General features: G+C 41.8%; 1 protein-coding gene across 8 annotated transcripts in view; it reads left to right on the top strand.

Annotated features, from left to right (window-relative positions):
- Positions 1-27,957, top strand: part of WT1 (WT1 transcription factor) — a 54,378-nt gene that overhangs the window by 9,006 nt on the left and 17,415 nt on the right. For 4 of the 8 annotated variants that reach the window (XR_014561838.1, XR_014561839.1, XM_083729430.1 and 1 more), the window contains exons 2-5: positions 607-729; positions 2,359-2,461; positions 15,553-15,630; positions 27,777-27,879. Coding sequence is in view for 4 of the 8 variants with exons in the window: in XM_083729430.1 (XP_083585556.1) it covers positions 607-729; positions 2,359-2,461; positions 15,553-15,630; positions 27,777-27,879 (407 nt within the window). In the remaining 4 variants the exon portion in view is untranslated. The remainder of the gene's footprint in view (positions 1-606; positions 730-2,358; positions 2,462-15,552; positions 15,631-27,776; positions 27,880-27,957) is intronic. The other 4 variants (XR_014561840.1, XR_014561841.1, XM_083729432.1 and 1 more) reach the window with 1 other exon arrangement.

Below are 27,957 nucleotides of genomic sequence, written 5' to 3'. Positions count from 1 at the left end.
ACATTAAAAAAAAAAAGTGCTTGGAACTGTACGATTTTCCCCCCTGCCTACAGCTCCCGCAGCACGTGCCTGAGAGCCTCCTACTCAGTCCTCCTTGCTCCCAGAGAGACAGAAGCGGCACTGCCGTCATTTTACAAAAAGAGAATTGAGGCACATCGTGGGGAAAGTAATTAGACGTGCGCCTCGGATGCTAATGGATCTCTTAACACCCAATGATTCCCCTCAGCAGTTCTTGGCCACCAGCAGCCTGTGTGCTGATGTTTATGGAAAGAAAGAGTTACCTTCCACTAGGCCGAGCTCGGATGCTAATTCAGGAATTAAGGAATGACGGAGAAAGTGACGCAAACAGCCCCAAAGACCAGATTTAGAATGGACTCTCACCACAGTCATAAACACAGAGAGAACTATTTTGGTCACGCCGTGGGTTTATCTGGGTTCATTGAGCAGGCTCTCTCTTCCCGAAGGAAGGAGCCACCAGCGGGGGCTTCAGGTTTTCGACGCCTGCCTGCCCCGGGTGGGGACATTCTTGCAGGAAGCCGCTTCATGAGAAAGTTCAAGGGCAGGCGATTCAACTCCTGGTTCTTGACAATGTTGTTCTCTTGGCAGGTTACGGCACGGTGGCGTTTGATGGAACTCCAAGTTATGGCCACACCCCCTCTCACCACGCAGCGCAGTTTACAAACCACTCCTTCAAGCACGAGGATCCCATCGTCCAGCAGACGTCTCTAGGTAACTACTTAGGCTTCTAGGAACCAAACGGAAGTAGTTTTGAGACAAATAAGTAGCGAACAGGTTAGTGGTACTGATAATCATGATCAGGATGGCAGTGGTCTACCCTTATACGTACCCATAAAAACTCGGCTGCTGTTCAGAATACCTTCTCAGAGATTATACCATTGATAACGGAACACAAATGTGGTCCTGTGCACATAAAAGTACAATAATCATAGCCTAGACAAGTGTAGATTTCCTGAAGCTCATATGACTAGGCCTGACTGCTCCTAAGTGTCTCAATGAGTTCAGTGGGATTTATTCCAGTTTGAGTCGAATAACCTGCATTGAATACAGTAAGGATTACTTCTGAATAAACATGCTTGTGCACTTACTTATAGGTTTCATTGAAAGTGCAACTTTTACACACACACACATGCTTATGGACAAAAATCCAAGCCCTCTCCTGCCTAAGTGGACACTTCGAATTTGTGTGACTAGATTATATTACTGGCTGGTCATTATTGTGATATTATTGACTAAATATTCAGGGCATAAAGCAGTCAAAATCAAGCAGATCCCATTGAAACTATATTGGGATTTCAAGCTTGATAGTGCCCTTTGTTTGGATGGTGTTCTTAGCATTTACAAAAGGTGTTTCAAATGTTGGAAGTCTTAATGCTACAATCCTGTACACAATTACCTGGGAGCAATTCCTAATAAAGTCATCTTCAGGACAGCAATATAAAGTTGGTCAGTATTAGTCTGTATTAGTATGGTCTGCATGCACCAGAGCATGGGTAGGTAAACTAAGGCCCAGGGGCCGGATCTGGCCCAATCGCCTTCTAAATCCAGCCCATGGACGGTCCAGGAATCAGTGTGTTTTTACGTGAGTAGAATATGTCCTTTTATTTAAAATGCATCTCTGGGTTTTTTGTGGGGCATAGGAATTCGTTCATTCCCCCCCCCCCAATATAGTCTGCCCCCCACAAGGTCTGAGGGACAGTGGACCGGCCCCCTGCTGAAAAAGTTTGCTGACCCCTGCACCAGAGTAATCGTGCTGCATACAAAAAGTCCCAAATTTAATCTCTAGCTTGCTTCTATAGCTAGAGGTGGGAAATGCTCCTTCTCTGAAATCCTGGAGAACACTGCCAGTCAATGTAGTGTTATAGGCAATACTGAACTAGATGGATAAATTATCTGAACTGGTATAGGGCAGCTTCCTATGGTCTTACTTTCATGTGACAAATGGGAGGCTGAGAAAAAAGCACTTTGCAGGTTTATGGTTGAAGGGAGATTTGAAGGTTTTATCATCCGATAGCTCACACAGAACTGGGGATCAGACGGAACACTTGCAAAAACAAAGTGTTTGCTTGTTTTCCATAAGATTTTTGTCAACGGCTACACAGCTTAGAATAACTATAACTATAAGCCTTAGCTCTGTTCTATTCAACGATGAAATATCTACTGAAAATGGAAATAATTATCAGTTCCAAATTATTGAAGACTCAGGTGCCCCCTGCCCCCATCGACTCCTGAGCATGAGAAAAAGCCCTTCCTCTAGCTTACAGGATGTGACATTAACCCTTCTGAGCATGGAAATCAGCCCTGCTGTGGGGTAGTAACTTCTCTATGGTTTGTCTGCAGGTGACCAGCAATATTCGGTGCCTCCTCCTGTTTATGGCTGCCACACCCCGACGGACAGTTGCACGGGCAGCCAGGCTTTGCTCCTGAGGACCCCATACAACAGGTGTGAAGCCTTTAGTTCTGGTCTCTTCATCTTCCAGTTCTTTTGTGTACAGTTCACCTCCCATATATTGGCAAAACAGCTTTATTGTTGGTGCAAACGCCTCTGAAGTTGAATTGCTGTCCTATACCTCCTCCTTTCTTCTTCACCACACCAGACTTTATTTATACAAAACTGTCATATTTAGGCCTCCGATAACATGAGGAACGTCTAACTTTAGCATGTCTCTAATTCTCCTTTCAGAGAATTAAAGTTGACAAAATATAGCCCTAAATATTAAAATGCAAGGACAGAAAACTGTGTTGCTCTTAGATGCTCATATTTGTTTGTTATTAAAAATATATGTGATGTGGCAATGTTATTGGAAGGTACATTGGATAGCACCTAGCCCAAGCCCCTGGATTAATGCAGGATCTGCAATGCCTTTCCTTACCAAAATCCCTGACAGACTTCCTTCTAGCATTTGCTTTAAGCACCTCCAGGGAAGAAGAGCCGGAGGCAGTCTCATCCACTATGGAACAGCCTTTTGCAGTTAGAAAGTGTCTCCTAATGTTTGGCCAAAATCTATTCTCTTGCGGTTTCTACCTTTGATTCTAGTCCTGCCGTCTCGTAAACAAGTATTTTATTCTACAAACTGCCCTGAGATCTTGTGATGAAGGGTGGTAGATAAATGAAACAAACACTGTATCTATTTTTGTTATTTTAAATTACTGCACTCTTGTTGCAATTTTTTAAAAATTAAATTCATAGATTTCTATCCCACCTTTCCTTCCAATGAGCCCATTCAATTCTCATTGAAAGGATTTTGTGGCTCTAGGCCCATATTTGTTAACAGTGGCTACCATTTAAAGTGGATTTAGTCTTGATAATATAATGCAGCAAAAGCAAAAAAAAAGTATCTTGTTGCACCTTAAAGATGAATAAATTTATGGTAGCCCAAGCTTCCATGTCCCAATTAACCAGCCAACCTCTTCAGTTTAAAAAAAAAATGGTTTCTGACAGAAAATGGGTGTATTTTGTGTAGAGCATTAATTACTTGTATTTGGTGTTAAGCCTGGAACAACTGGGTTTATTCTGTGTTTCATCCAAGGCCTTGTGTCTTGTCCTCTGATAAAGCTGCATTCAGATCTAGAAAGGAACTTGAACCTTTTCTCACAGTCCAGTTTACTAGGACCTTGGAAGCAAGTTCAGTTTAGGGTCCACTGAAGTTAATGGGACCAATCTGGCTGGACACAGAAGTATTACTCAGTTTAACTGTGCTGGGTGTCTGGTCTGTCAGTGAAATGGAAAATTAAGGAGCTTGTTCATTTGTTAATTAGTAAGCCGAAGGAAAGGATGCGCTCCTTAATTTTTTCTCCATTCTGGTCTGTGGCAAAAGTCCATCTGTCTGACAGAAAGGAGGAAGGGAGTTACCCGGGTGTGTTTCTTTCCACCACCGCAGAATGGCAGGACCAAATAGGAGCCACTTCAAAATGTCAAGGCGTCCCTGAGATAGGCAGCATCCCGGAATTCTGGAGATGTAAAGTTTAATCAGCGCAAACGGCCTCTTACCAGAGATGGATACCAACTGTGAGAAAAAGGACCAAACTGCGGGGTTTCACAGCAAAATAATATTCTCATTTTTTCAAAGTCGGATGTGGGATGCAGTACCTGAAATAACATCACCACAGGAGATGTTGGTAGTTAAAAAGCTTTTTCTTTCCCTGCCGGTGGGGGAACCGAGGTTGAAAACGTAACTCGCTCAAGGCCATCCACACTGTGCTGATTTTAAACAAAACCGCCCCTTTCCATTCTATCCGGGCTTAGCTTTGTGGCCCGTCCAGCAGGCGCTTAAAAATCAAAACAACCCCCATCTGCTACCCTTTGCCTTGGGACCGGTAGCTGTTGCCCTTTGCTTTGAAGCGATGGTGGAGCGGGTCCGGGGCCGAGGGGAGAAGAGCCAAGCACCTTTTAAGTTTGTTTTGAGCTTGTTTAGGAGGCCGAACAAAACCCTCCACTCCGCTCTCTCCCACCTATGCTTCAACTTTTGGTGAACTTGGAACCAGTCCCATGTCTAGGGAGCTGCTAAGAAACGTGCGGCGCAAAAACAATGTACTCCTGCAAAGGAGAGCGACGCGGACTTTGGTTCTAACTCTACTGACTGATATTGTGCCGCTCGGTTCTAGAAGCCCCTTTGCTAGTGAGCCTGACTTGAAGTCATTGAAGGAGGAGACGCGGGGAAAATGGGGTGCATGGATCGGATGGATGGAGAGAGAGATGTTGCACAGGAATAACCGTGGGGAGCAAATCTCCTGTGCGCAATGCGCACCTCTGTGGGACACCACGATTTCTTTCTTTGCTGGGTGTGTTTAGCAGTCAGTTCCACTGTTTCTAAAGGACCCTGGTCCCAAGTCTGCCTGCGTCGGGTAACCTCCTGAACATGGTTCCGGTAAATCCGGGCTGCGGAGACCCCTGTACCTCTTACATTATTTCACATCAGGGCAGATCAAAGGTCTCCGCCCCGCGAAACCCCACAAGGGTCCTGTAAGGAGGGCCAAGGTGGGGAGGGGAGGGGAGCGCGGACCTGAGCGCCTCTCCACCTTCGGAGGTGTTGCTGTGCAGGAGTCGTGGAGCCGAGCGTTGCGCTTGCTTCATTAAGCTTAATGAGTGAGATCCGAGCGGAGCAGGGCTGGGGTGTCAGCCGTTAGCGGAACCGAACAAAGTATCCTCTAGGCTCTGTTTGTCGCTCACCGGTCGGTGCCAGAAGCAATGCGGCAGCAAACGAAGCGGAAAGAGATGCATTGTGTGGCCAAGACTTCGGCTCTAATAGGCTCCCTATATTCTATGTCCCATTTATTATTGTCAGCTTAAGGGTAGCTCTTTTCTGCCCAAGTAATGCATCTCTCACCTGATTCGCCTCGCACATAGTCCGCGCGGTTTTCTGCTTTAGGTTGCCCAAGAGTTTCTTGCAGAACCATGATTTGCTGACTCCCAAGGCCTCGCTGTGGCATCAGCCTTCTGCAAACTACTTTCTTCATAAACTGGCCTTCCGGTTGGATTGGTTGAGGGCCCTCCCACCTCTCTCCCCTTGCTTACACCCCGGTACTACAAGTCAAGATGTTGCTCCATAGGAACCACTTCAATGGGACTTACTATTTCAAACCAAATATGCATGTTATCAAAATGCCTCTACCACCTTAACCTACTTCTTCATCCATTTGAGAATTTGTTTAGTTTTGCCTTCCCATTGTGGTAGATATGAAGATACTCAGTATGAAAACTGAGGAGCAAACTCTGAGAAACTGAAATGACTACATTTCTCAAGGATACTATCTTTGGAAGCACAATTAATAATATTTAATGACTGGCTGGTAAGACATTCACTCACTGAGCACAATTCCTGTCAGTGACCACAGTAACTTGTTTATGAAAAAATAATAATACTTCATTCTGCTGACTTAATAACAGCTAGAATTTCAATAAGATAACTTTCATTATTTTAGAGATAGTAGTCATGTTGATCTAGTAAGCCTTCTGAGCTGCACAGGAGCCCTCTTTGGACCAGAACCACCCTCCTATGGAAAACTCCTCAATGCCAAGACACTGCAGAATGCCCAATAGCAAAGGAGTGGGGTACAGGCTCCAGAAGATTTGGTTCCTAAGCAAGAAAGTGGTGTGCCTCCACTCACTTACATCATGTCCTTACTCTGATGTTTCCATTATTTCCATTTTGAAGGCCATGGCATAACAAGTTGCAGTACATTTTGAAGTGCCGGAGCTTCTCATGACAGTTCCCACAGCCACGCTCCTTGAGGAAAATGCAAAAATGCAGCAGCTTGTTGATACACCTCCACCTCACCAAAGAGCAACAGTACATAGTATAAAACCCATTTTATTAAGATCAGCTATGGCAGTCATAGAATAGTGATCTGGCAACGGGTGTGTGTGTACTGGTTTGCGTGTTGGATGTGGGCTGGAGAGAATTAGGTTCACATCTCCATTTAGACATCAAACTCACTGAGTGAACTTGAGCTAGTTACTGGGTGAGCCTTTCCATTCTGTCCTCCACTCCCCCTCCAAAAAAAAAAAAACCCTTACAACTCTGGCAAATGAAGTCCTGGCATATTACACCACTGCTCTTTCTATGCAGAGAAGTATCAGAGCTTTGCTCCCCTGTGTTCCCGCTCCACTATACCAATGGGCATGACAGCTCTGTGCATACGTTGCTAAGAAGCAGGAAATGGGGATACCATAGCTTGGCGTGTGCATCTGCACACATGGAGTCCTAGTACTGTGGACAGGGACCTGTTTAAAAATCTGATCTTTAGAGCCCCAGTTTATACCATTTTGTTTTTGAGGTTTAAAATATCATTTACAGTGGGTTTTCATAACTTTATTTGCAACTGTGGACTAAACTTTATTTAACGCTGATGTTCTCATAATTCTGACAAAGCAACCAGATTATGTACTAAGCAGATACGTTTTGCAGTTTATAACATGAGCAGAGCTGTTCAAATCTGTATCTCTCAGTGTTCCTCCATTTAACAGCTTGATCCAACCATGGCCAAAGAAACAACTTCTAAAAACAGTTCTGTCAAAGTACCCAAAAGCATAGGGTGAAAGTACTTTTGTACTTTTCAATAACTATTAAAAAGCCATAGCACGTACTGACTTGGTTAGAACTTTAATAAAACTGCTGGAAGGTGTTGAGTTGTGCTGCTGCAGATGCACCATGCCGTTTTTTTCTCTCTCTATCTCCTCCCTTTTCAAGGAAGCTTCATTTTCAACCTGTGCATGTCCCTAGCTTCCTACTGGAATCACAGTACAAATATTATGGTGGACTTTTTTTGTGTCCTGCTTTTGTTTTAGTAAATGTTTCTTCCTTGTAGCAAGAACAGTTGCCAGGATAGCTCCTTTATCTATGAGTGTGTGTAAACACTGTGTGATAACGTGCAACCAGTGCTGGATGCAGGTGCCTTTTTGGAGTGCTGTATGCATGACATCATCCCAATGCCATCCCCATCCTGCAGTATTTGCCAATCCAAAGCACATTTTGCTGAAACCGTTGTAATCTGCTTTGTGCCTAGCATGCACTTCTCAAGTGCTTGCTGCAGACGTGTGTACAGAGAGAGTGCTTTGTCAGGTCACCTCCTACTGGGGCAGACCTACTGACATTGCAGGGCTGTGCCACTCTCCCTCACCATGTTTAACTTGTCAATGAACGAAATAAGTAAAACAGGAAACAGTACAGTGACTTACTCACCTCTGTATACTTCTGAATACCAGTGTATCAGCACACCAGTTTCCACCTCTCTCTTTCGAAAGGGCAAAAAGTACCTGAACTCAGCGGACATACTAATTGAGGAGAGGGGTCTAGAGAACACCAGCGTGCACTAGTTGGAAAACATGCCCACCGGTGTGCATAGCCACACAGATATTAGCTGCTGCCTTAGAGGAAGTCATTGTGTACAATTGCAAGCTGTTACGTACAAAAGCACACTGTGAAGAAACAAGCCCTGTATGTGTGAAAGGCTACGTGTATACACAGTTTATGAATTGAACTGAGCGAGTCTGAAAAACGTGTATGGGATTATGCTGCATGAGTGAAATATTTGAAAAGGGGAATTTGCCCAAATACAGCTTCTCCTGTCATAGCAGAACTGTTAAGTAGGAAAGCTGTATCTGGAAAAAAATATTTGTTCGTTCTATATACATAACCCTTAACAGACCGGAATCTCCTCATTGTTGACTTGGCAACCCTAGCTGCAACATAATATCTGTTTTTCAAGAACGTTGTGTTGGTGTTTGATGGTCAGGCGCAGAAGGCAAAGAAACACCGACTCCAAACATGCATTAGATATCCAACAGTTGCGGATCTATTAAAATGACATTGTGAACTTTTCTGTATCAGTTTGATGCAGTTTGATGTAGTAAACATGTTTAATGCTGAAAATTTACTATGAGTCACACTTACAAAGACTTTAAGAGTGGAGGAGTTGCAGCGCAGATTATAGCTCTTTCTGCACCAAGGTCAAGAACTCGTAGGCAGCAGTAGAGGCCAAAACAAACTCTATATGATCTACTACTGGTTTCCTTTTAAGTCCCCCCCCCTTTTTGCTTAAAGTTAACTTCCTTTTATTTCACTCCAACTGACATTAATCCCTGTTGTATGAATGTCTTCCCCTCCCCCTACTTCATTTTCAAAACATCTCTGGAAGGGAAGACTGACTTTTGTAGTCCTTTCTTTGCAGTGGCTTAGGAGGTTCAGTTCATAATAATTGAAATAATCCAATTATTTCCAATTAGTTCTAGTACTTCAGACTCATTTAAAGCAGATATTTGAATAGATCCATTGGTTCAAAAAATGTATTCTATTGCATGTTGATATGTAAGCCAATTTTAATGATATTTGAATATTGTTGTGTGCCATCCCAATCTATGAGTGGCGCAAGATTCCAGAGGTTGCAGGCACTGACTCAGGGTTCAGTTTCCTCGTAATGAGGGACAGCGGAGACTGTGGTGTCTTTATGATATATGGTTTATTTACACATATATTCAACCTGAGCCTACAATGGAGGGGCTCACAGCATTAATGCCCCGAGAAGGTCTTGTGTCTCTCATAGTCACAGCCTTGGATTCAAGCAGATATCAAGTATGTCTCTCAGGCTTCTGCCTGCCTCCTGCTTCTAGCCCAGCTCTCTTTCACAAACTCTGGCTTTTGTCCTTGTAACTACCAGCCAGTTGAGGGAGGGGAGGCCTACCCACATGCTTGGTGAGGCATTACCAAGAAGCTGGCCTGGCTATTCCCGCTGCATCCAGGAATTAGAAGGAACTCAGGCATACAGCCTAAGCCCTCAACCACTCACAACACTATGTTATATGACAGAGGTTATTCTAGCCATCATAGAGGGCTCATGGAATTATTTTCTGCTCCCTCATAAATCAGAAACAGTATTTATTTATTTCCTTAGTCACTCATTCTCTGGATCTTCCAGGCTTCTATTCTGGTTCATTGTCATGAATGACTGGAGTAGAAACAGAAACTAGCAACAGCATATTTGTTTTTTAAAAATAAGATATTTATTAAAGTTTTCAATATTAATACAAAAATAAAAATAAAAAATAAAAAATAACAAAAATACAAAAATAAGAATAATTAAAAAACACACAAAATTTCCACAATTTATTTTCCATTAACCTGTTTCCCAGACCTCCTCATACCTCCCTTTTTTGTATTCCAATTCAAATTGTTAGTTCAGCAAATCCTTATCAATAAGTTTTAACCTGCTTCTGAACCTTTTTTTCCCTATTCTCTTAAAACATTACAGCTAGAAACCACTTAATTTCTATCCAACATCATTCTAAAATTCATTAATTTTACAGTGTTTCTGTAGATAGTCTTTAAATTTCTTCCAATCTTCTTCCGCTGACTCTTCTCCCTGGTCTCAGATTCTGCCGGTCATTTCTGCTAGTCCCATACAGTCTATCATCTTCATCTGCCATTCTTCCAGAGTGGGTAGATCCTGTGTCTTCCAGTACTTTGTGATGAGTATTCTTGCTGCTGTTGTTGCATACATAAAGAAAGTTCTGTCCCTCTTTGACACCAATTGGCTGACCATGCCCATGCTCTGGTTTCACCTCAGATCGTATAAATCTTTCGCCTTTTAGCAACAGCATATTTGGGCTGCATTCCTATACACACTTAAAGGTAAAGGTAAAGGTACCCCTGCCCGTACGGGCCAGTCTTGACAGACTCTGGGGTTGTGCGCCCATCTCACTTAAGAGGCCTGGGGCCAGCGCTGTCCGGAGACACTTCCGGGTCACGTGGCCAGCGTGACATCGCTGCTCTGGCGAGCCAGAGCTGCACACGGAAACGCCGTTTACCTTCCCGCTGGTAAGCGGTCCCTATTTATCTACTTGCACCCGGAGGTGCTTTCGAACTGCTAGGTTGGCAGGCGCTGGGACCGAGCAGCGGGAGCGCACCCCGCCGCAGGGATTCGAACCGCCGACCTTTCGATCGGCAAGTCCTAGGCGCTGAGGCTTTAACCCACAGCGCCACCTGCGTCCCTTATACACACTTAGGTAAAGGTAAAGGTACCCCTGCCCGTACGGGCCAGTCTTGACAGACTCTGGGGTTGTGCGCCCATCTCACTCAAGAGGCCAGGGGCCAGCGCTGTCCAGAGACACTTCCGGGTCACGTGGCCAGCGTGACATCGCTGCTCTGGCGAGCCAGAGCTGCACACGGAAACGCCGTTTACCTTCCCGCTGGTAAGCGGTCCCTATTTATCTACTTGCACCCGGAGGTGCTTTCGAACTGCTAGGTTGGCAGGCGCTGGGACCGAGCAGCGGGAGCGCACCCCGTCGCAGGGATTCGAACCGCCGACCTTTCGATCGGCAAGTCCTAGGCGCTGAGGCTTTAACCCACAGCGCCACCTGCGTCCCTATACACACTTACCTGGGAGTAATTCCCAATTTATTTAATGGGCCTAACTTCTAAGTAGATGGATTGCACGGTCAGGGGAATAATCTGATCATTCTGGTCAGAAGAGGTATCTTCTAAGGTAAAGGTCCTCCTGCAGAAGTGACCTGAGGTTGCATTGACACTATCTCATTTGTTATTTTTCCATACATGTATCCGCGGGTGCTCTGTTGCAATCAATTACTGTGCATTAGCCATTCAGAAAATCTTCTCTTCAAATTGCAGTCTTAGGGTTATATTACGTATGTTAATGAGTCTGCACAATTGCAGCATTTACACCCCTGTGCATTGCCTTCCACTTCACAGCCTGCTCACTTCAACAGCAGCTGTTTTTTCTTCTGGGAGGCAGGCTTCAATCAATTACACAGCCATGTGCCACAATACTTGTCCTCAGTTCAAGGGTGACCAATGTGGCACCAGCAGGTGAACATGCATCCACAGAGACATTCCATGTACCCACATGGTCCTTCCCATCATGGAAAGAAAGCAGTCTGCTACACTGTTTGTTTGAGGTGTGTGTGTGGTTAGGGGTGTGTACCTAAGACCCAATACTGGCCTAGTATCTATGCATTAAAAAAAACCCTGATCTTTTTTTCATTCACTCTGTGCCATAGGAGCCAACTCCTAACGACAAGGTCCCTTCGGCTCCCCCCAATAAAATATTTGAGGGGGCCAACCCCCCCCCCAGTTGAATGGAATTGCCATTCAAATGTTGTGCGTGCTCCACGTCTTACAATCAATTATGTGGGGCAGGGGTTACCTGGGTCCCCCAATAGTTTATTCAAGTTGGTACCCCTGCTCTGTGCTCTATCAAGTTTTGATCTCTGCTTTGAGTTCTGAGCCATTCTGCGTAAAACAAAGCTTTGTGGTCCCCATTCATCATAATCAGGAATTTCCTTTCCCCCCTTTTGTCCAAAGAGGATGAAATTTACTGGCACAAATTTAAGTCTGCCAAAATTCAAACATCCTGGCCAAGGGGCTTTTGTCAGGAGCTTTCCTCTATAAAAACTGTATTAGGGCAATATCTTTATTAGGCCATTTGGACTCCACTATTCATATTAACATCATGTTTTCAACAGAGGGAGAGAGGTTTGTTTTTTGCTCTTTTTAATAGGTGGCCAATATTGTATATTCTTCCTAGTACATTTAAAAATAAATAAATCTAGGACTTGCTTGTGTCCTCAGGCCTCCAACAGATCTTAAGCATGAAGCTCTGTTTTTATGTGTGTGTTAAAGCAGAGCAACACAGGATTTTAAAAAAGTCAATGATGCTTTAAACTTTTTTTTTAATCCTCCACTGCTGTGCTTTAACAAACAATCCAGAGTTCTTCAATGCTCTGCAGGGACCAGTTTGCACAGCCTCACTTCTTGCAAAGTCCACAGACCTAGAGAAACAAGGAGATATAGAAAAATATAAAGCTAAGAGTTCATAAAAGTATAGAATAAAAGAAAAACCAGAGTGACAGGACACATGAGGCTTTGGGGAGCCCTGATCCTACCCAGTGGTGTTCATTGACATTGTGCTTCAACCCTGGAGGGAGCTGGGTGGATCCTCAAATCACCACAATTTGTCTCATTATTCTGCCTATGCAGCCAATGCACACTGCTAATGTGTGGTGGCCATGACAGTTTCTCTTGTTTACAAATGGGTTCATGGGCCCAAAAAAGGTTGGTGACCCCTGCCTCACTTAAATGATTGATTAAAACAGAAACTTTGAATTCTCAAAACTTAAGCAATGCACACTGGATTTTCATTAAACTAGCAAAAGGCACAATACCGTTCAATTTCCGACACAATCTAAACTGCCAACAGGGTAAATTTAATGAATGTTTTGGATAGGCACAAAAAAGTTACAAACAGTGTGAAGGCTGTAGTGCAAAAACTGGTATATAACTTATCCATTCTTCATGAGAATTTTCAAGATTTTCAACCCAGCAATTTTTGGAAGATCAGTTTTATATCTGATGCAATTGTTTTTCACTGTTTTCTTAGAATTTGCATGGTCTGTTTTCTTGTTTTTAGAGTTCATTGAATTGATTTTATTTTTCTTAGAGCATCCATATCTGTGTTTTGCTCAGTTTTTACCATGTTCAATGCATAGCTGGCTTTAAACTGTGAAGCAGCCCATAAATTTGTGTAATAAAGAAACAAACATTTGGTCAGATTATACCCCTCACTAGTTGCTTCTCCATACAAAGTAGATACAAGTTGTCCTGACTGCATGACAATCATAATTTTCAGGTTTTATTATGACAGAATACTGAATGCTTAGCTAGAGTCAATAGCATGGATCTATAATATTGTAGAACTAGGAAAAGTGCAAAGGAAGGGCAACTAAAATGACCAAGGAATTAGGAGCAGCTTCCAAATGAGGAAAGGTTTAAACATTTTAGGTTTTTTAGTTTAGAAAAATGTGAGCAAGGGAGGTCCTGATATAAAACAATGAATAGAGTTCTCAAAGTGAATAGGGAGCAGTTTTCTCCCTACTGTAACACCAGAATTTGAAGTTACTCAATGAAACTATTTTACAGCAGATCTTGGAGAAACTAGGTACTCCACAAAAGCATAATTAATGTATAGAACTCACTGCTATTTAATTTGGTGACAACCATTAGGTTAGATGGCTTTGAAAGGCAGTTAGACTGATTTTGCTCCATGTGTCTTTCTATCAATGGTTATTAGTTATGATGGCTACCTGGAAGCTGCTTGTTCATAAGCAACAGTTTGAGATGTATTACCTTCCTTCATGACCTATTTGTGGTTTCCCAGTAGGTATCTGGTTAGCCTCTGTGGGAAGCTGTATGCTGGACTAAATGGATCCCTGCTTTGATCTAGCAGGCTTCTGCTTAGGTTCTTAAGATACTGCAACCTGTGCCTGAGTTCAAAAATTGTCCTGATTTCTAAATCGTTTTGGCAATTGCCTTCTCCTGTATCTACATATTAAAAAATGGGTTTTCCATTCAAGCAAAAACTGCATATGGTCTAGCTACTCCTCTCACTACAGCACTACAAGATGAAAATGCTGCCCCATAAAAATATACATACAAGTCATTTCAGGGCCTGGACCTGGCAACCTGAGTGGCTTTCTGCTGGTGACAAGATGAGTAAGTGTATTACTTGATGAAAAAGCAAATGAAGGAAAAAATGAGATCTTGTGGAGGAGGCCCTTATAAATGAACTGTCAAATGAAATAAAGTTAAAGGAAAATCTCCTGCTGTAAATGCAGAGGTCTGGCGCTTCTAATAAAAATCAGGGCCCTGGAGGAATTAATTACATCAGCATTACAGGAAGAATTCATGGAATTGCAAAATGTAGTGGCACAGACCAGCACGAGCTGCTGTTGCAAATGGGGAAACTGCAGGAGAGTCTTAACAATTTCTGAGCTGATATGCAGGACATTGTAGTCACATAATAGCAGTTTAGACACTCTCATGAATAATAGTATTCAGCGGTAATGACAAATGATATTACACATACTTTGCAGCTGAAGTCATTTAACTTTATTTCTTTGCTTCTAAGGGTGTATATTAAAAGTGGTCCAGTGAAATCTGAAGAGAAAATGGTATAAAAATATATATTTGAGTAAAATTAGTTTTGATTAAATTTAGAAAGGTTTGGTGATTTATAGTGGTGTGTGTGTTTGTGTGTATCTACCTCTACCTCTATCTATCTGTATCTCAAAATTCACAGTGAACGGCAAGCACACCAAGACTTTCCCCAGAATAATGTTTTCTGATAACAAAGAACAGGGGCAAATGGATGCCTGATAGCAGAGCAGGGCTATATGCAGGCTGCAAGAAAGCTTTGGGGTGCCTGTTATGGCCCTGGGGCTTTATGTTGTCTTACCCCTGATGCAAGTATGAATGAGAATCAAGGAAGGTAACTTCTTTTCCTTCATCAGGAAGGTTCCTTTAGCAACTTGTAATAAAGTTGATCTTAGCTGTTTGTTGTTGTTGTTGTTTAGTCGTTTCTGACTCTTTGTGACCCCATGGAAGCAGAGGACTTCTGCTTGCATTATAGGGCTTTCCGTCCTCTCCTCCTCCATACCCCCACACCCCTAAAAGTTGATGAGGAGGGATCCTGGAGAACCCCCAGAACATCACATGGGGAAGGAGAGGGGGGTTCAGATCAAAAGAGCGTGATGCTGAATTCCACCCCATCTCCCCCAAAGCAATAATTTGCTGTTATGGGTCTATAAATACTGTAATTTAATTGCATGTAATGTTTTTCTTCTTTGCAGAACTAATTTCGTTATATCATATTTTATGGACATTTTAAAAACACTATAAGGGAAGTATTCAACTAAGCGTTACTCTGAGTAGACCCACTTAGTCTTGTTCATTAATTTCAGTGAGTCTATTCTAAATAAAACTTAGTTGAATGCTACCCTGAAAGTAGTATGATATATTCTCCTCTGATATTCTCCTTTTTTTCCATTCTTTTCTTTCTTTTTAATTCAGCCTTACAGATAAGCACCATGTTGGCAAAGCAATGAATTACTTTAAACTGGTTTACCTTTATTTTTGAAATGTTTTTTTTAAAAGAAGAAAATAAGAATATTGCTTCTCAGTTAAAACAAATTATTTGAACTGGATCACATAACTTTAGTTCTAACTTTAAATATTTTTGTAACAGTGACAATTTATACCAAATGACCTCACAGCTTGAATGCATGACATGGAATCAAATGAACTTGGGATCTCAACTTAAGGGGTAAGGTTTATGTTTTGTTTTGTTTTTAAATCAATCTTATATTGCAGAATTATGAAATAATTTATTTTTTTGATAAAACGACTTATCAAAATACTAAACTTCTTAGCATGTGGATATTTGTCACTGACATCCTGGCTGTTTATGTTTGTGTGTGTTAGATTTGGAGAAATGCTCAATAAAACCATTTTTTTTCTTGAGCATGTTAAGCAGTTAAAGGGCACAAGAGAGCAATATTATCTAATTTGTTATGAGCTAGAATCTTTTATATAACACATTATAGGTGTGGATTGCATTCATTTTATAACATCTGGAAAAAATATGGTGCAGTCATAAGCACTTCTGATAATCATGCTTTCACTTACACTGGTGTAATCTTGTAGATTTCCAGTATCCATTGATGTACAGTGAAATCTTATTTATGTCTACTCAAAAGTAAGTCCCATTGAGTTCAGTTGAACTTACTCTCAGGTAAGAAAATACCGTATTTTTGCTCTATAAGACGCACCAGACCATAAGACGCACCTAGTTTTTGGAAGAAGAAAACAAGAAAAAAAATATTCTGAATACCAGAAGCCAGGACATCAAGCGGGATCGCTTCGCAGTGATCCTGCTGGCTCTCCTGGCTTCTTGCTTGGCCGCGCGCAGCCTCTCCCAGGCAAGGGGAAGCTTCGTCCCCTGCCCGGAAGAGGCTGTGTGCAGCTAAGGCTTCCCCAAGAGCCGCACTCCCTTTAAACAGCGTGCGGAGTGTGTGCGCGGCTCTTGGGGACTTTTCCCCGAGGAGGGAGAAGGGCAGCCCTCCACGCGGCTCTTTAAAGGGAGCGCTGAGCAGAGCCTCCCGCCTACATTCACTCCATAAGATGCACACACATTTCCCTTTATTTTTTAGGAGGGGGAAAAGTGCATCTTATAAAGCGCAAAATACGGTAAATGACTGCAGCCTGATAGTCCCATAGATGCCTTGGCTGCGACAGCATTCATTCATTGATGTGGATGGTATTCTGGCCTAACCAGCCTTTTTATTTTTGGGGTGACTTTCAGAACAGCGACACTATTTTTCACCAATATTTCTTAACAAAACCATACACCTTGAATAAACTTGCAGCTCTTTAGAATAACTCCATAAATGGACCTGATCAAAATCTGTGCCTACTGCATCCACCCTCCCAAAACTGCAGGGCTGTGTCGCAGGGAGCTGGCGAGATGGAGAGTACCTAGGACCAGGGCCAGCAGACAGAAAAATAAGGTTTGGGCATAGTAACCACACAGAAAAGGCCAAGCTGACTATGGCCTAGTATAAACCCAAGCCTGACCAGGGATGCCAGATGTTGGGGTCTGGGTGATGCCTGGGGTTGGGGAATTGAGTTCTCTGGGTTTGGAATAGACCCAAGTGCTAAAGTTCATCAGTTTGGAAAGGATGTGGAGGCAGGGTCCAATACAACAGGATTTTATTTACTTATGATACATAATGGAGGGTGGATAGGTGGGGAAAAACTCGTTTGGCCCTTTAATTTTCTGTCAACTGGCCCCAAAGAGGGGAAACCCTAAGGCTGATCTGGAAGCTTTTACAGCTTTGCCAGGTCAGAAGAGACCAGTGGTCTGCTTGGATGGGCTGTGTCACTTTGGAGCCTGAGGCAGGACTATGGGCCTGGAGATGGTTTTAGTCTGTGGCCTTGCTTGCTCACACAAAGAGCAACAGAGCTCAGGTCAAAGCCAAAGTGGCTCCCGGTTCCAGCCACAGTGGCTCCTGATAGTAACAATGCCACAGCCCACGCTTTCCTTTTTGCCATCCCTTTTCAAATGTCTTATTTTAATCTTCCTCCCCATTTCTTTATACTTTTTCCGTCTCTTGCGTCCTTTCATTACCTTGGATTCTCATAGATCTTACATCCTTTGCCTTTGCTTTTCCGCTGTCCCTCCCATTTTCCTTAGCTTCCTCCCTATGGACCGGACTGTTGTTCTCTCCCACCTGTAGGGAGTGGGCTCCAGTCTGGCCACTGCTTGCCCAGAAATTGTTTCCTGTTACCCTGGAAGCAGGAAGTCCTTCTTGAAGGAGCCGCATGCTACTAAAGATATTTGATGAGGCTGCAGGCAGGATATGGGGGCGGTTATGGACAGTGCACTCCTTTCTTTCCTGAAGTTTGAACAGAGTGGGGAGATGAAGGTCATTATAAGTATAGCAACCAGAGGACAACTCACAGAATTTAATGTTGGCTAGCATGTTTTGGTGGAGTAGAACCTTACGACTGTGTGAGTTATAAATGATATTTGTATCTGGTATGTAGATTTGAAACCAACATTTGAGAGAAAATAAGAAAATGCATTTTCACAAATGTATGAAAAAATGATTCACTATATTTTAAGTAATTATAATTGCTTTATTTTCATTTATATGTAATTGCTTTTTTTTGGCAAGGTGTTTACTTACATCTTCTGAGAGTAAAGCTGCAGCATTTTATTTTATTTTTTAAAAGATAGTTCAGTATTAATTAACTACAGTGGTACTTCTCATTACGAACTTATTTGTTCTGGAAGTCCGTTCTTAACCTGAAACCGTTCTTAACCTGAGGTACCACTTTAACTAATGGGGCCTCCCGCTGCCACTGCGCCGCCACCGCATGATTTCTGTTCTCATCCTGAGGTAAAGCTCTTAACCCGAGGTACTACTTCTGGGTTAGCGGAGTCTGTAACCCAAAGTGTTTGTAACCCGAGGCGTTTATAACCTAAGGTACCACTGTAACAGCTAATAGTTGGATCCTTCTGGTGTTAGCATGTTGAAAATAATTTTGGTTTGAAGAAAAGCAAAATTCCTTATCCTATCTTTTAATAATATTTATTTGTGGACTGAAATCCCACAGTTCAAACAGCCTAGCTGCAACTGGAAGAGTTAGTCTCACTTAGTCTCACTGAGACCAATGTGCGTTAAGTGCACATTTCTCTGTGTTGGAATTCTTCCACACCCTCTCATTTGAGGTTCTGAATTAGTTTTTCCTGACTATGCTTTGTGTATTTGTTGAAACCAAGCCCTAACAGAAGCATGAAAAATTAGATCTGAGCATTCCCCATCCACACATAATCAATTCTTGTCAAGAGATTCTTTCTAAAAAATAAAAATAGTGGGGAGACATAAAGATGAAGAAGTAGTTGCTCATCCAGGTCTCCCCCTACTAAAAAAAATCCAGCATGTGCAGACATAGTATGTACTTATTATACAGAAGCCCTGGAATGAGCTGAAAACTAAATAAAGATAGAGTGTAAGTAATGTGAGTTTGACATGACACTAAACAGAAATGGATTAACCTATAGTGCAAGAGATATCCTAACATGTCACTGGAAATCTTAACCAAAATGTATACTATCTAACTATGGGGAGGTAGCATTATTAGATAGCACTCTTATTCAGTGCTACTTGTTTCAAATGATTCAGCACTGCATATGCTAGCAATTGAAAAACAACACTTTTTCTATTTCAGCTCATTTTCTGTGTGTGGGACATCAGGAGACCCCCCCCCTATTTAAAAAAGAAAGGAAATAAAATTGGGCCAGTAAGCAAATTTACAGTGAGAACAGTATGATGGAGCGCATTGTTTATGTTGCTATGGCAGCACTGAGAAAACGTGTCATTTATTATATGGAAACTGCTACATATAAAGTCATGCTAAGATGACTGAAAATCGAAACCTATAGTTATCTCAGTGGTGTGGTTGCAATCCGTTGCGAATAAACGTAAGTTAATGATGCTACTTATTCATCTTGGTAAGCTTATAAAAACAAATAAGCCCTACTCATAGGATGTAGCAAACTGTTATATCCTCTGTTGCAGGGCTTGGGAACCCATGACCCTCCAGATGTTATTGAACCACAAATGCCATAATCCCTGACCACTGGCTGGGGCTGATGGAAGTGCAAACCCAACAACATCTGGAAGATCACAGTTTTCCCATCTCTGCTGGATAGTTTGAGCACAGATGGGAATAATATTAACAGCACATACCTCCAACTGATTAAAGGATTCTTAAGCTACTTCCTTGGTGAACATTATTGTATGACCCATGTAATGTGTTTGCAGACTTGCATGAGCCCCTGTCAGGCAAAAATGCAGGATACAAAAAAATAATAATACCAACAACAATAACAATAATGTACTCTTGCATCTCATTCAGATATGGCACTTGTTACATTGCAAAAAAATTGTGCAGGATAAAATTCACATTACATAGTAATGTAAAATGTAACGGCAACATGGTAATGAACTGAGGCCAATGTTTCCAGCGGTACCTTTGACATCTGGCATGTAACTCATAGGAGAGAAAAAATGGAAAGAATACCCAGTTTATCAACAATCCATCACATTACATGGTTTTGATTTTTTTTTTTAAAAAAAAATCTCAATACAATACCCACTTCTGCCTTTTTTTTTTTTTTGGGAGGCCATTTCAGACTTTTCTCCTCCATTGTCTGCAATTTCCTCTTTAGATATGATGTTTTGTCTCTTCTAGAGAAAATATCCTGCAAAATGAAGAAGCATATAAACCTTGTCTGAGATCCAAGTAATTAAAGCAAGGAAGAGGTTACTCTTTAGGGATCTGAGTGGTGGTGGAGTCAGAAACCCCCTGGCTTAAACAGAAATATTGAAAGTAGAATGAAGACAATAAATGGCATTCTATGCATCCATAAGTGCAGACTTTTAGCAGTGATGCGTCCTGGGTTGTTTAGGAGGAAAAAGCAAAGAGAAGATGGAATCATGATGAACGATCTATGGTAAAGTCAATTTAAATGTTTTGGTATAGGCCGAGATTGTAGAATCTGTGGAAAATCAGAGCTAGACATAGCCTCATCGTTGGTAATATGAGCCAAAATAGTTATCTGTCTTCTTTGGCTGAGAGAGTTACAAAACACAGCGCCTTCAGTTTCAGTTGCCATGAACATAAGCTACTCTTCCTAAGATTTACATCTTTAAAATACATGGACTGTTCATAAGGGATTCCCAGGAGTGTAGTGTTTCAGATGTTTCCCTCCTTCTTGAAGAACTTAATGAATATTGGCATCCTTCTTTGCATTGAAATATGTGGCTTCTATATATCTCTTCACAGATTATAGCCTTTATATACTTGCTGTCGTTTTTCTATGTGATTCAGTTAAGATTTCCTTCCCATACTATACTGCAACAAATGCTTGAAAAGGCTTTCCAAATCTGAGAATTTTTTTTTTAATGTACCATAGCAGATTCTGTTTGGGGGCATATGTGATTGGACATTGGCATAGCCCTAATAGTACACAATGATGGGTGGTGTACACAGAAATCATCTCCATACCTAGCTCTGGAACAGCCTTCCAGAAGAGGTAGATGTTGCTGGATTTAGGCCCCAACTTGTCAAACACTTGGTCTTAGTACGTCTGATGATTTTCTGAAAGGGCTATATCCATCATTGCTGTATGCACACTCATAGTTGGAATCACTGTCCTTTGAACAGCTCTCTTCAAGGGTCACCAAGCTTTGGGCCCCACTTGGAATTTTGAGGAAGTGCCATGGGCACCAGTCATAAAACAGCTGCCATTGGGGTGTGACGCAACACAAAATGGTTCCATGGTTGTGGCACAACACACAGTAGATACTTTGAAGGCGCAACCACATCTAAAAGAGCAGAAAAGGAGATGGGAACATAACATGGTGTGGGCATATCACTCACCTGTTGGCAACCCCATTAATTAGTGGGAAAGGTACCCAAATCAGCCACTGCCACACTCAAGAGAGAGGAGCTGTTTGCAACTCTCCTCTCTTCAGAACAAATGGGAAGGTAGAATCCAGTGAAGTTTAATGGGGTGTGTTCAGTGTAGAAGAGTCTGAGCCTGTGCAAACAGGAAATGGGCAGGAAGAGCTAACATGTTATCATGTATTTTTGAACCATAAACAACTTACCTAAGCCACACACCCCACTACTATATCCCTGTCCGGCAACTGCGCTCCCCAGATTTGGTGCTGCTGCCTTGGAAGTCCACTTAGAAACTGGGCTTTTAGTGTTGCAGCTCCAGACCTCTGGAATTAATTATGAGACAGGCGTCCAGTGTTTAGGCACCTACAGAAGTTGTTTCCCTGAAGTGTGATCCAGTCATTTGTGAAAAATTAATTGTACATCTGTAGAGTTTGCAGAAATGGTTTAAATTGTTTTTAGAATTTGGATTTGTCTTACTTTTTATTGTGTTGTACACTGCTTTGATGTCCTCAACCTGCGAAGAGGTTTATAAATTTGGTAAAACACTGTATAAATAAATAGATATATTCTGAGACCTTTCACCATAGGAAGTACTAGCAGGCATGCTGGTGTCTGTGGGCACTGCATCGTTGACACTGAAATAATAGCAAGGTCATGTACTCTGTTGTGAGTAAACCTTAAACACAAATCAAGTGATGTACATGACATTTGGTAAAATCACATATGCACAAATGAGACTGTATTTCATAGAACCAGAGTTATAACGGAACCAAAGGATCATGTAGTCCAACTCCCTGCAATGCAGTAATCACAGCTATATTTAACTGTTTTTAATACTGATTCTTAAATTGTCCAAACCTACCCTCAGACCTGCTGGTGAAAGGTGAGTGATAAATTCTTTTTCATATTAAAATAGTACACTCCAAATGTAATCAATTCACATGACCCTAAAATTAAACTGCAATTAAACCAAACCATTTGTTTTGTGGTTGACAAAAATGCATTTAAAATTATGATGATGACTTATTATTTATTAAGTGCATGATATTCTGGATACAATTAAAAACAAAAGCCAAGTCCTTGCCAGTGGTGTAACAGTCAATGAACTACAGTGGGAGTAATAACAAAGAACTGCAGAAGGAAATGATATGTTATTCTAAGGGAGGTTCATCTGCTGCTTCTTTTTCACCATTTATCTGCTAATCTACCACTTTAAGCAACCCTCTTCTATGCTACAAGCACACGAAAAGTAGAAGCTAGGATTCCCTGTTCTGTGAATAAGTTGTTATATTTCTACTGCTGAGATTTCTAGTTTTTATAAATGCCATGTGGGCAGAGCAATTCTAAGAAGTGACTAGGGAGATGTGGAGAGGCAAATTTACTGCTGCCTGTCCGGTTGCCTCCTGCTAGCCAGGCAGAAAGGTGGTGCAGGCAGTAGGTTTTTTTTTCTGTTTTTTGTTTTGGTGTGTCAGATCCAGGATGGCATATCGGGAGGAGACTTTAATCTAGCAGATCCAAACTCTCTGGTGGCCTCAGTCCCTGACCCCACTCATGCCCTGTTTGGGGGTTTTCTGCTGGATTCCGCACACCAGGATGAAACTCAGAGCTTCTACTGCCCCAGAACCTGCCTCCCCACCCAGCACCACTTCTCTCTGCTGGTGGAGAGGTGATTGTGCCAGCCTACCCCTTCCCAAGTGGGGTTATGGGTTTTCTCTTTTTTAAAAACATCCAAAGCGATTTACAATAAACTATATTTAAATAACTGCAGAGGTTCAAAGCCATGTATTAATCATAAACCAGAACACACGAGGGCTTATCAGCAATGTTTCACACTCTTTCCAAATAGGTCATGCTGAGGTCACACATGTTCACAGATGCATACCACCTTTTCTTTATCCTGATTTTACTGGCATGGAAGTGCATGCAGTGTTCTTTGTTCACAACAGGGCTTTCTCACCTCCTTCCTATCCCATCATAGCCTGGCATGGCTTCTGAAAAAAAGCCGGTCCTTAAAAAAGATTTTATTGAATCTAAGCCAAAAAAGAAAAGGTTGTCAGTGTTTGTAAAAAAGAAAAAGAAAAAAGGAAAGGGTTCTGACCTCCCTTTGTCTCCTCAGCCTGGTCCTCAGACCCTTGTCGGCATAAAAGAGTCCATGAGAAAAGTATCCTTGCAGAGTTTTATTCTTAAAAGTCTTTGTGCAAAAGCAACTGACCAATTGTACACACCAACACTACCAGCTTTCACTAACCAACCAACCAACCCAACTCAGCAACAAACTAACATTTCTCACTCTATATATACAACCTGGTGCAGGCCGCTGACGCATGCTGACCCAGCTTTATTCACATTAAAGAAACAGCGGCCATTTTAGCCGTAACAAAGGTGTATTAAATCTATACAACACTGCCAATCTTTGACAATTACTTTCTCCCATGGTATGTAGTTTAAACACTAATGACCCAACTACATTTCCGTCATCCACTACTTTTTTTCATGGTTATGGTGGTTCCACTTGCAAAAAAAAGTAGTAGTTTTGGTTCTTTTCTTCTTCAAATTGGTGACTTCCCATATGATCAGCACGTTAAAAGGATTTCCAGAACACTGACTCCCAGCAAATGTCAAGTACCTGCCATCATAAAATTTTCTGGGAGCTGCCTGGTGCTGTTTCCAAGCCTGAATATAATTCAAATTAGAACTCAGAAGGCAAAGACTGCAATAAGCAATAGGTGCGGATCAGGATGTGCATGGGCAGAACCCCATTTCCAACTTCCCCTCCCCAGTAGAAGTGTTCTTTGGGCATTTTGCAACAAGATTGGATGGGGTATTGGGGGATGAAGCAGGAAGGGGTAAATGGAGGAGCTAATTTAATAGGTACAATTAAAGGTAAAGGTAAAGGTACCCCTGCCCGTACAGGCCAGTCTTGACAGACTTTAGGGTTGTGCGCTCATCTCACTCTAGAGGCCGGGAGCCAGCGTTGTCCGCAGACACCTCTGGGTCACGTGGCCAGCGTGATGAAGCTGCTCCGGCGAACCGGCACCAGAGCAGCACACGGAAACACCGTTTAACCTTCCCGCTACAAAGCGGTACCTATTTATCTACTTGCACTTAAGAGTGCTTTCAAACTGCTAGGTGGGCAGGAGCTGGGACCAAAAGACGGGAGCTCACCCCGCCGTGGGGATTCGAACCGCCGACCATGCGATCGGCAAGTCCTAGGTGCTGAGGTTTTACACACAGCGCCACCCGCGTCCCCCAATAGGTACAATTAGCGGAGCTCAATGAAAGCAATGGGCTTAAGAGTACCTAACTATTCTAGACTGTGGCACTGGCCTTGCTTGGGCAATGAGAATGCCTCCACAGAGTTTTACTTTTTCTTTAAAAAAATGTAAATAATCTTTATAATACATCTGCTTGGTAGTAGCATTATTACCAAAGAAAGCAGCAGTGTATATTTTTCAGTGCTATGATGACAATTGTTTTAAATAGTCATATTGAACATCATTTCATTATTTTCCTAAATGAAAGTGGCATATTTCCTGTGCCTCATATTTTTGGCTGCTTCTCCATGCTAAAATCCTGATCTCTTTCTTGAACTGCTATTAAGTTATGGCTTAATGTGGTATCTGTTCTGTGTAATCTCCCCCCACTTCCCCCCAACTGTTTAAAAAACATCCAGGGTTGATGGTGATGAATCACTCAGTTTTCATATTTTATGCTGATGTTTGCTAACTTGCCTCTGGATTCCCTAGAAAAAGCTTAGTACATCTTTATTAACCTGGGGCTCTAGTATATCCATCTTACGAACAATGCCAGTGCAACAAAATAAAGGTTGTCGAAGGAAGTAATTCAAGGATTCATACTTTTCAGATATCTTTTTATGATTTTTTTTTAAAACAAAGTTGTCATGATTCTTCAGAGCTGCTCTGTTTTTCATCACACATTTTATTATATAAGGTATACATTTAAATAGACTTGGATGTACTATATACTATTATGCTCAATCATTTTACATTTCTTCTGTCCCAAGGATCAACTATGTTTTGGTCTTCTAAACAGAGAAATATATAATGCTTGCTTAACATTTTGGGGGTATTTTTCTGTTTCTCGGTTGTGAATGCATCTTTTTTTAGCACTTGAAATAAGGTGTTCAAACTGTTTGAATTGGCAGTTGTGTTTTATACTGCTCTAGGCTACTGTGGGCTATTGCAGTATAATCCAGGCTGTAGGTTGGTTCCAAATAAGACATACTCTGAGTAGACCAATTGAAACCAATGGACTTAAATTTATTACATCAATATCAACGGGTCTAACTTCGAGTAGGATTTAGTTGGCTACAGACTATTTATGCTGTTGCTGTTGCAAATATAGTTTTCGTCTTTTATTGATTTTAATTATTAATTCAGTATTTTTTAAATAATGTCTTGCTTGTAAGCCACCCAGGAAATTTTTAAGCCACCCAGGCAACTTTATAAGTAAAAGACACATGGATGTTCTTTTCTTTAGGAACAGCAGTGGAAATTCTATCGACTAGTTACATACATCTTGGGGCCCTCCTGTGGTGCTGTGGTTTAGTGCATGTGGCTGTTAACCAAAAGGTTGGTGGTTTGAACCCACCGAGGGAAAGCTGTGGGCAGGATTCCTGCACTGCAGGGAGCTGCATTAGATGACCCTCAGGGTCCCTTCCAATTTTACAGTTCTGTGATTCTATAACATTCGTTTTTTTTTCTAAAAGACTGACTGATGAGGATAAAATCCACAGTTTCTTATTGCTCTGCAGGTTAGAGAATCCATTTTTTATTCGTGCCTCTTTCCTTTTCCATGTTGTTTGTGCTGGGTCATTATAAGAGGATGTGATATTTGGAGAGGGTTCCTTGGATTATACCAGGGGTGGAGCACCTTAGGCCTGGGGGATGAATGGGACCTTCTAGCCCTCAGGACCCTATACAGGACACTCACCCACTGGCCATGACCCTCAACAGCCATGCTCTGCATCTGCATCTGCCACTACATATGGCTGGAATGTCCCTTGAACTGTGATAATAATTCTTGCTTACCTGGATGGAGGATAGATAGTGGTGTGTGTGTGTGTGTGTGTGTGTGTGTGTGTGTGTGTGTGTGTCTAACTACATTCACTTTGACTGCTCCAACAACTGACATGCATTCCCTAGAAGTTTGCCCATGGGCAAGTAACCTAACTTCAAGGTAAAGAAGAGTTCTGAGCACAAATGGTCCCCCGGCAAAAGGTCTCCATCTATGCCAGTAATTTCCATTCTGTGTGCTGTGCCATAAGAAACAAACTACCTGAGGCTACAGTCCTTAAAACATACCAGTACTTACTAGGGAGAAAGCCACAATGATATGTACTTCTAAACAAGCATGCATAGGATGCATAGGATATTTAATGCTGTATTGTTTTTAACACTCGACTGGGAGCCGCCCAGAGTGGCTGGGGAAACTCAGCCAGATGGGCAGGGTATAAATAATAAATTATAATTGTTATAATTATTATTGCCCTGCATATTTGCAGCCTTGCACAGTTATCCGGGAGTAAGTTCCATTGAATTTCCAATTAGGAAGCACACTGAGAGCAATGACTGATACAGAAGTCAAGATATGGGTGTCGTGTAATTTCTTAACTCTTACACGACTTAAAGGTAAACTTTTTTCTTCAAGTGTAAGACTGAAATGGTTCTCCAGTTTCATTTTAGAATAAAAGTGTGTGTCTCAGCTATCAGAAGTCCGGTAAATACAGGTTTATATTTATAGAAAGTTAAATGTTGCAGGATGAAGTTCACTTATTTTTAGCCTTAAACTGAAAGTCCTAAATACTTCAAGGGAAATGTTTGGGTTGCATCCTTGCTGCACAGAGGGGGATCATTGATTTCCACAAGGTAACGATTTCCTTGTTTGTTGATTTTACTAAAGGTTAAGCTACAGTACATCTTCCAAGCTGATATGTGGGTTAAATAGTTAGGACTCTGATTTGTAATTCTATCCTGTGGCTGCACCACTGCTGTTCTTGTAAATGTCATCACTTTCTCAGTCCTATCTGGTTATATCTGAGTCATGAGGTGCTGACAAAAACCCACTGCACTTAATGTGAAACCTGAGGCATTTTGCTCATTCCAAAGATATTAGCAATAGCCAACTTGGCATTTAACTGATAAATAACTTGCACGTATCTCCTGCATTAACTTTTGCTTCTCCGTGTTCCTGCACCCCTATCTGTACTATTTTTTTCAGTAATCAAAATTTAAAGCACTACTAGGCAAATCTTATGTTCTCTCTTTGAAACCTATGTTTGAAACAGAATCACTAAGTTTCTATTACGTTTCCTTGGTCTATTTAGTTGTTTTCAGATTGAATGAAGGCCTGTCGCTAATACTTCATCAACAGAGTATTGTTAATTTCCAACCTTTGGCCTTTCTTTATTTTCAGCCATGCAACAGGATATGAAAGTGATAATCATGCAGGCCCTATGTTATACAGCTGTGGGGCCCAGTATAGAATACACACCCATGGAGTCTTTAGAGGAATACAGGTAAGTATATTGCAGAAAATGTACAATTATAAATGGATTCCCAGCTGTCATTGGAAACTGCTGCTTTTAAGTTAAGAA

Source organism: Podarcis gaigeae (genome assembly GCF_964106915.1).
Source record: "Podarcis gaigeae genome assembly, chromosome: 1".
Taxonomy (NCBI): Eukaryota; Metazoa; Chordata; class Lepidosauria; order Squamata; family Lacertidae; genus Podarcis; species Podarcis gaigeae.
This window is presented reverse-complemented; position numbering and strand designations above follow the sequence as displayed.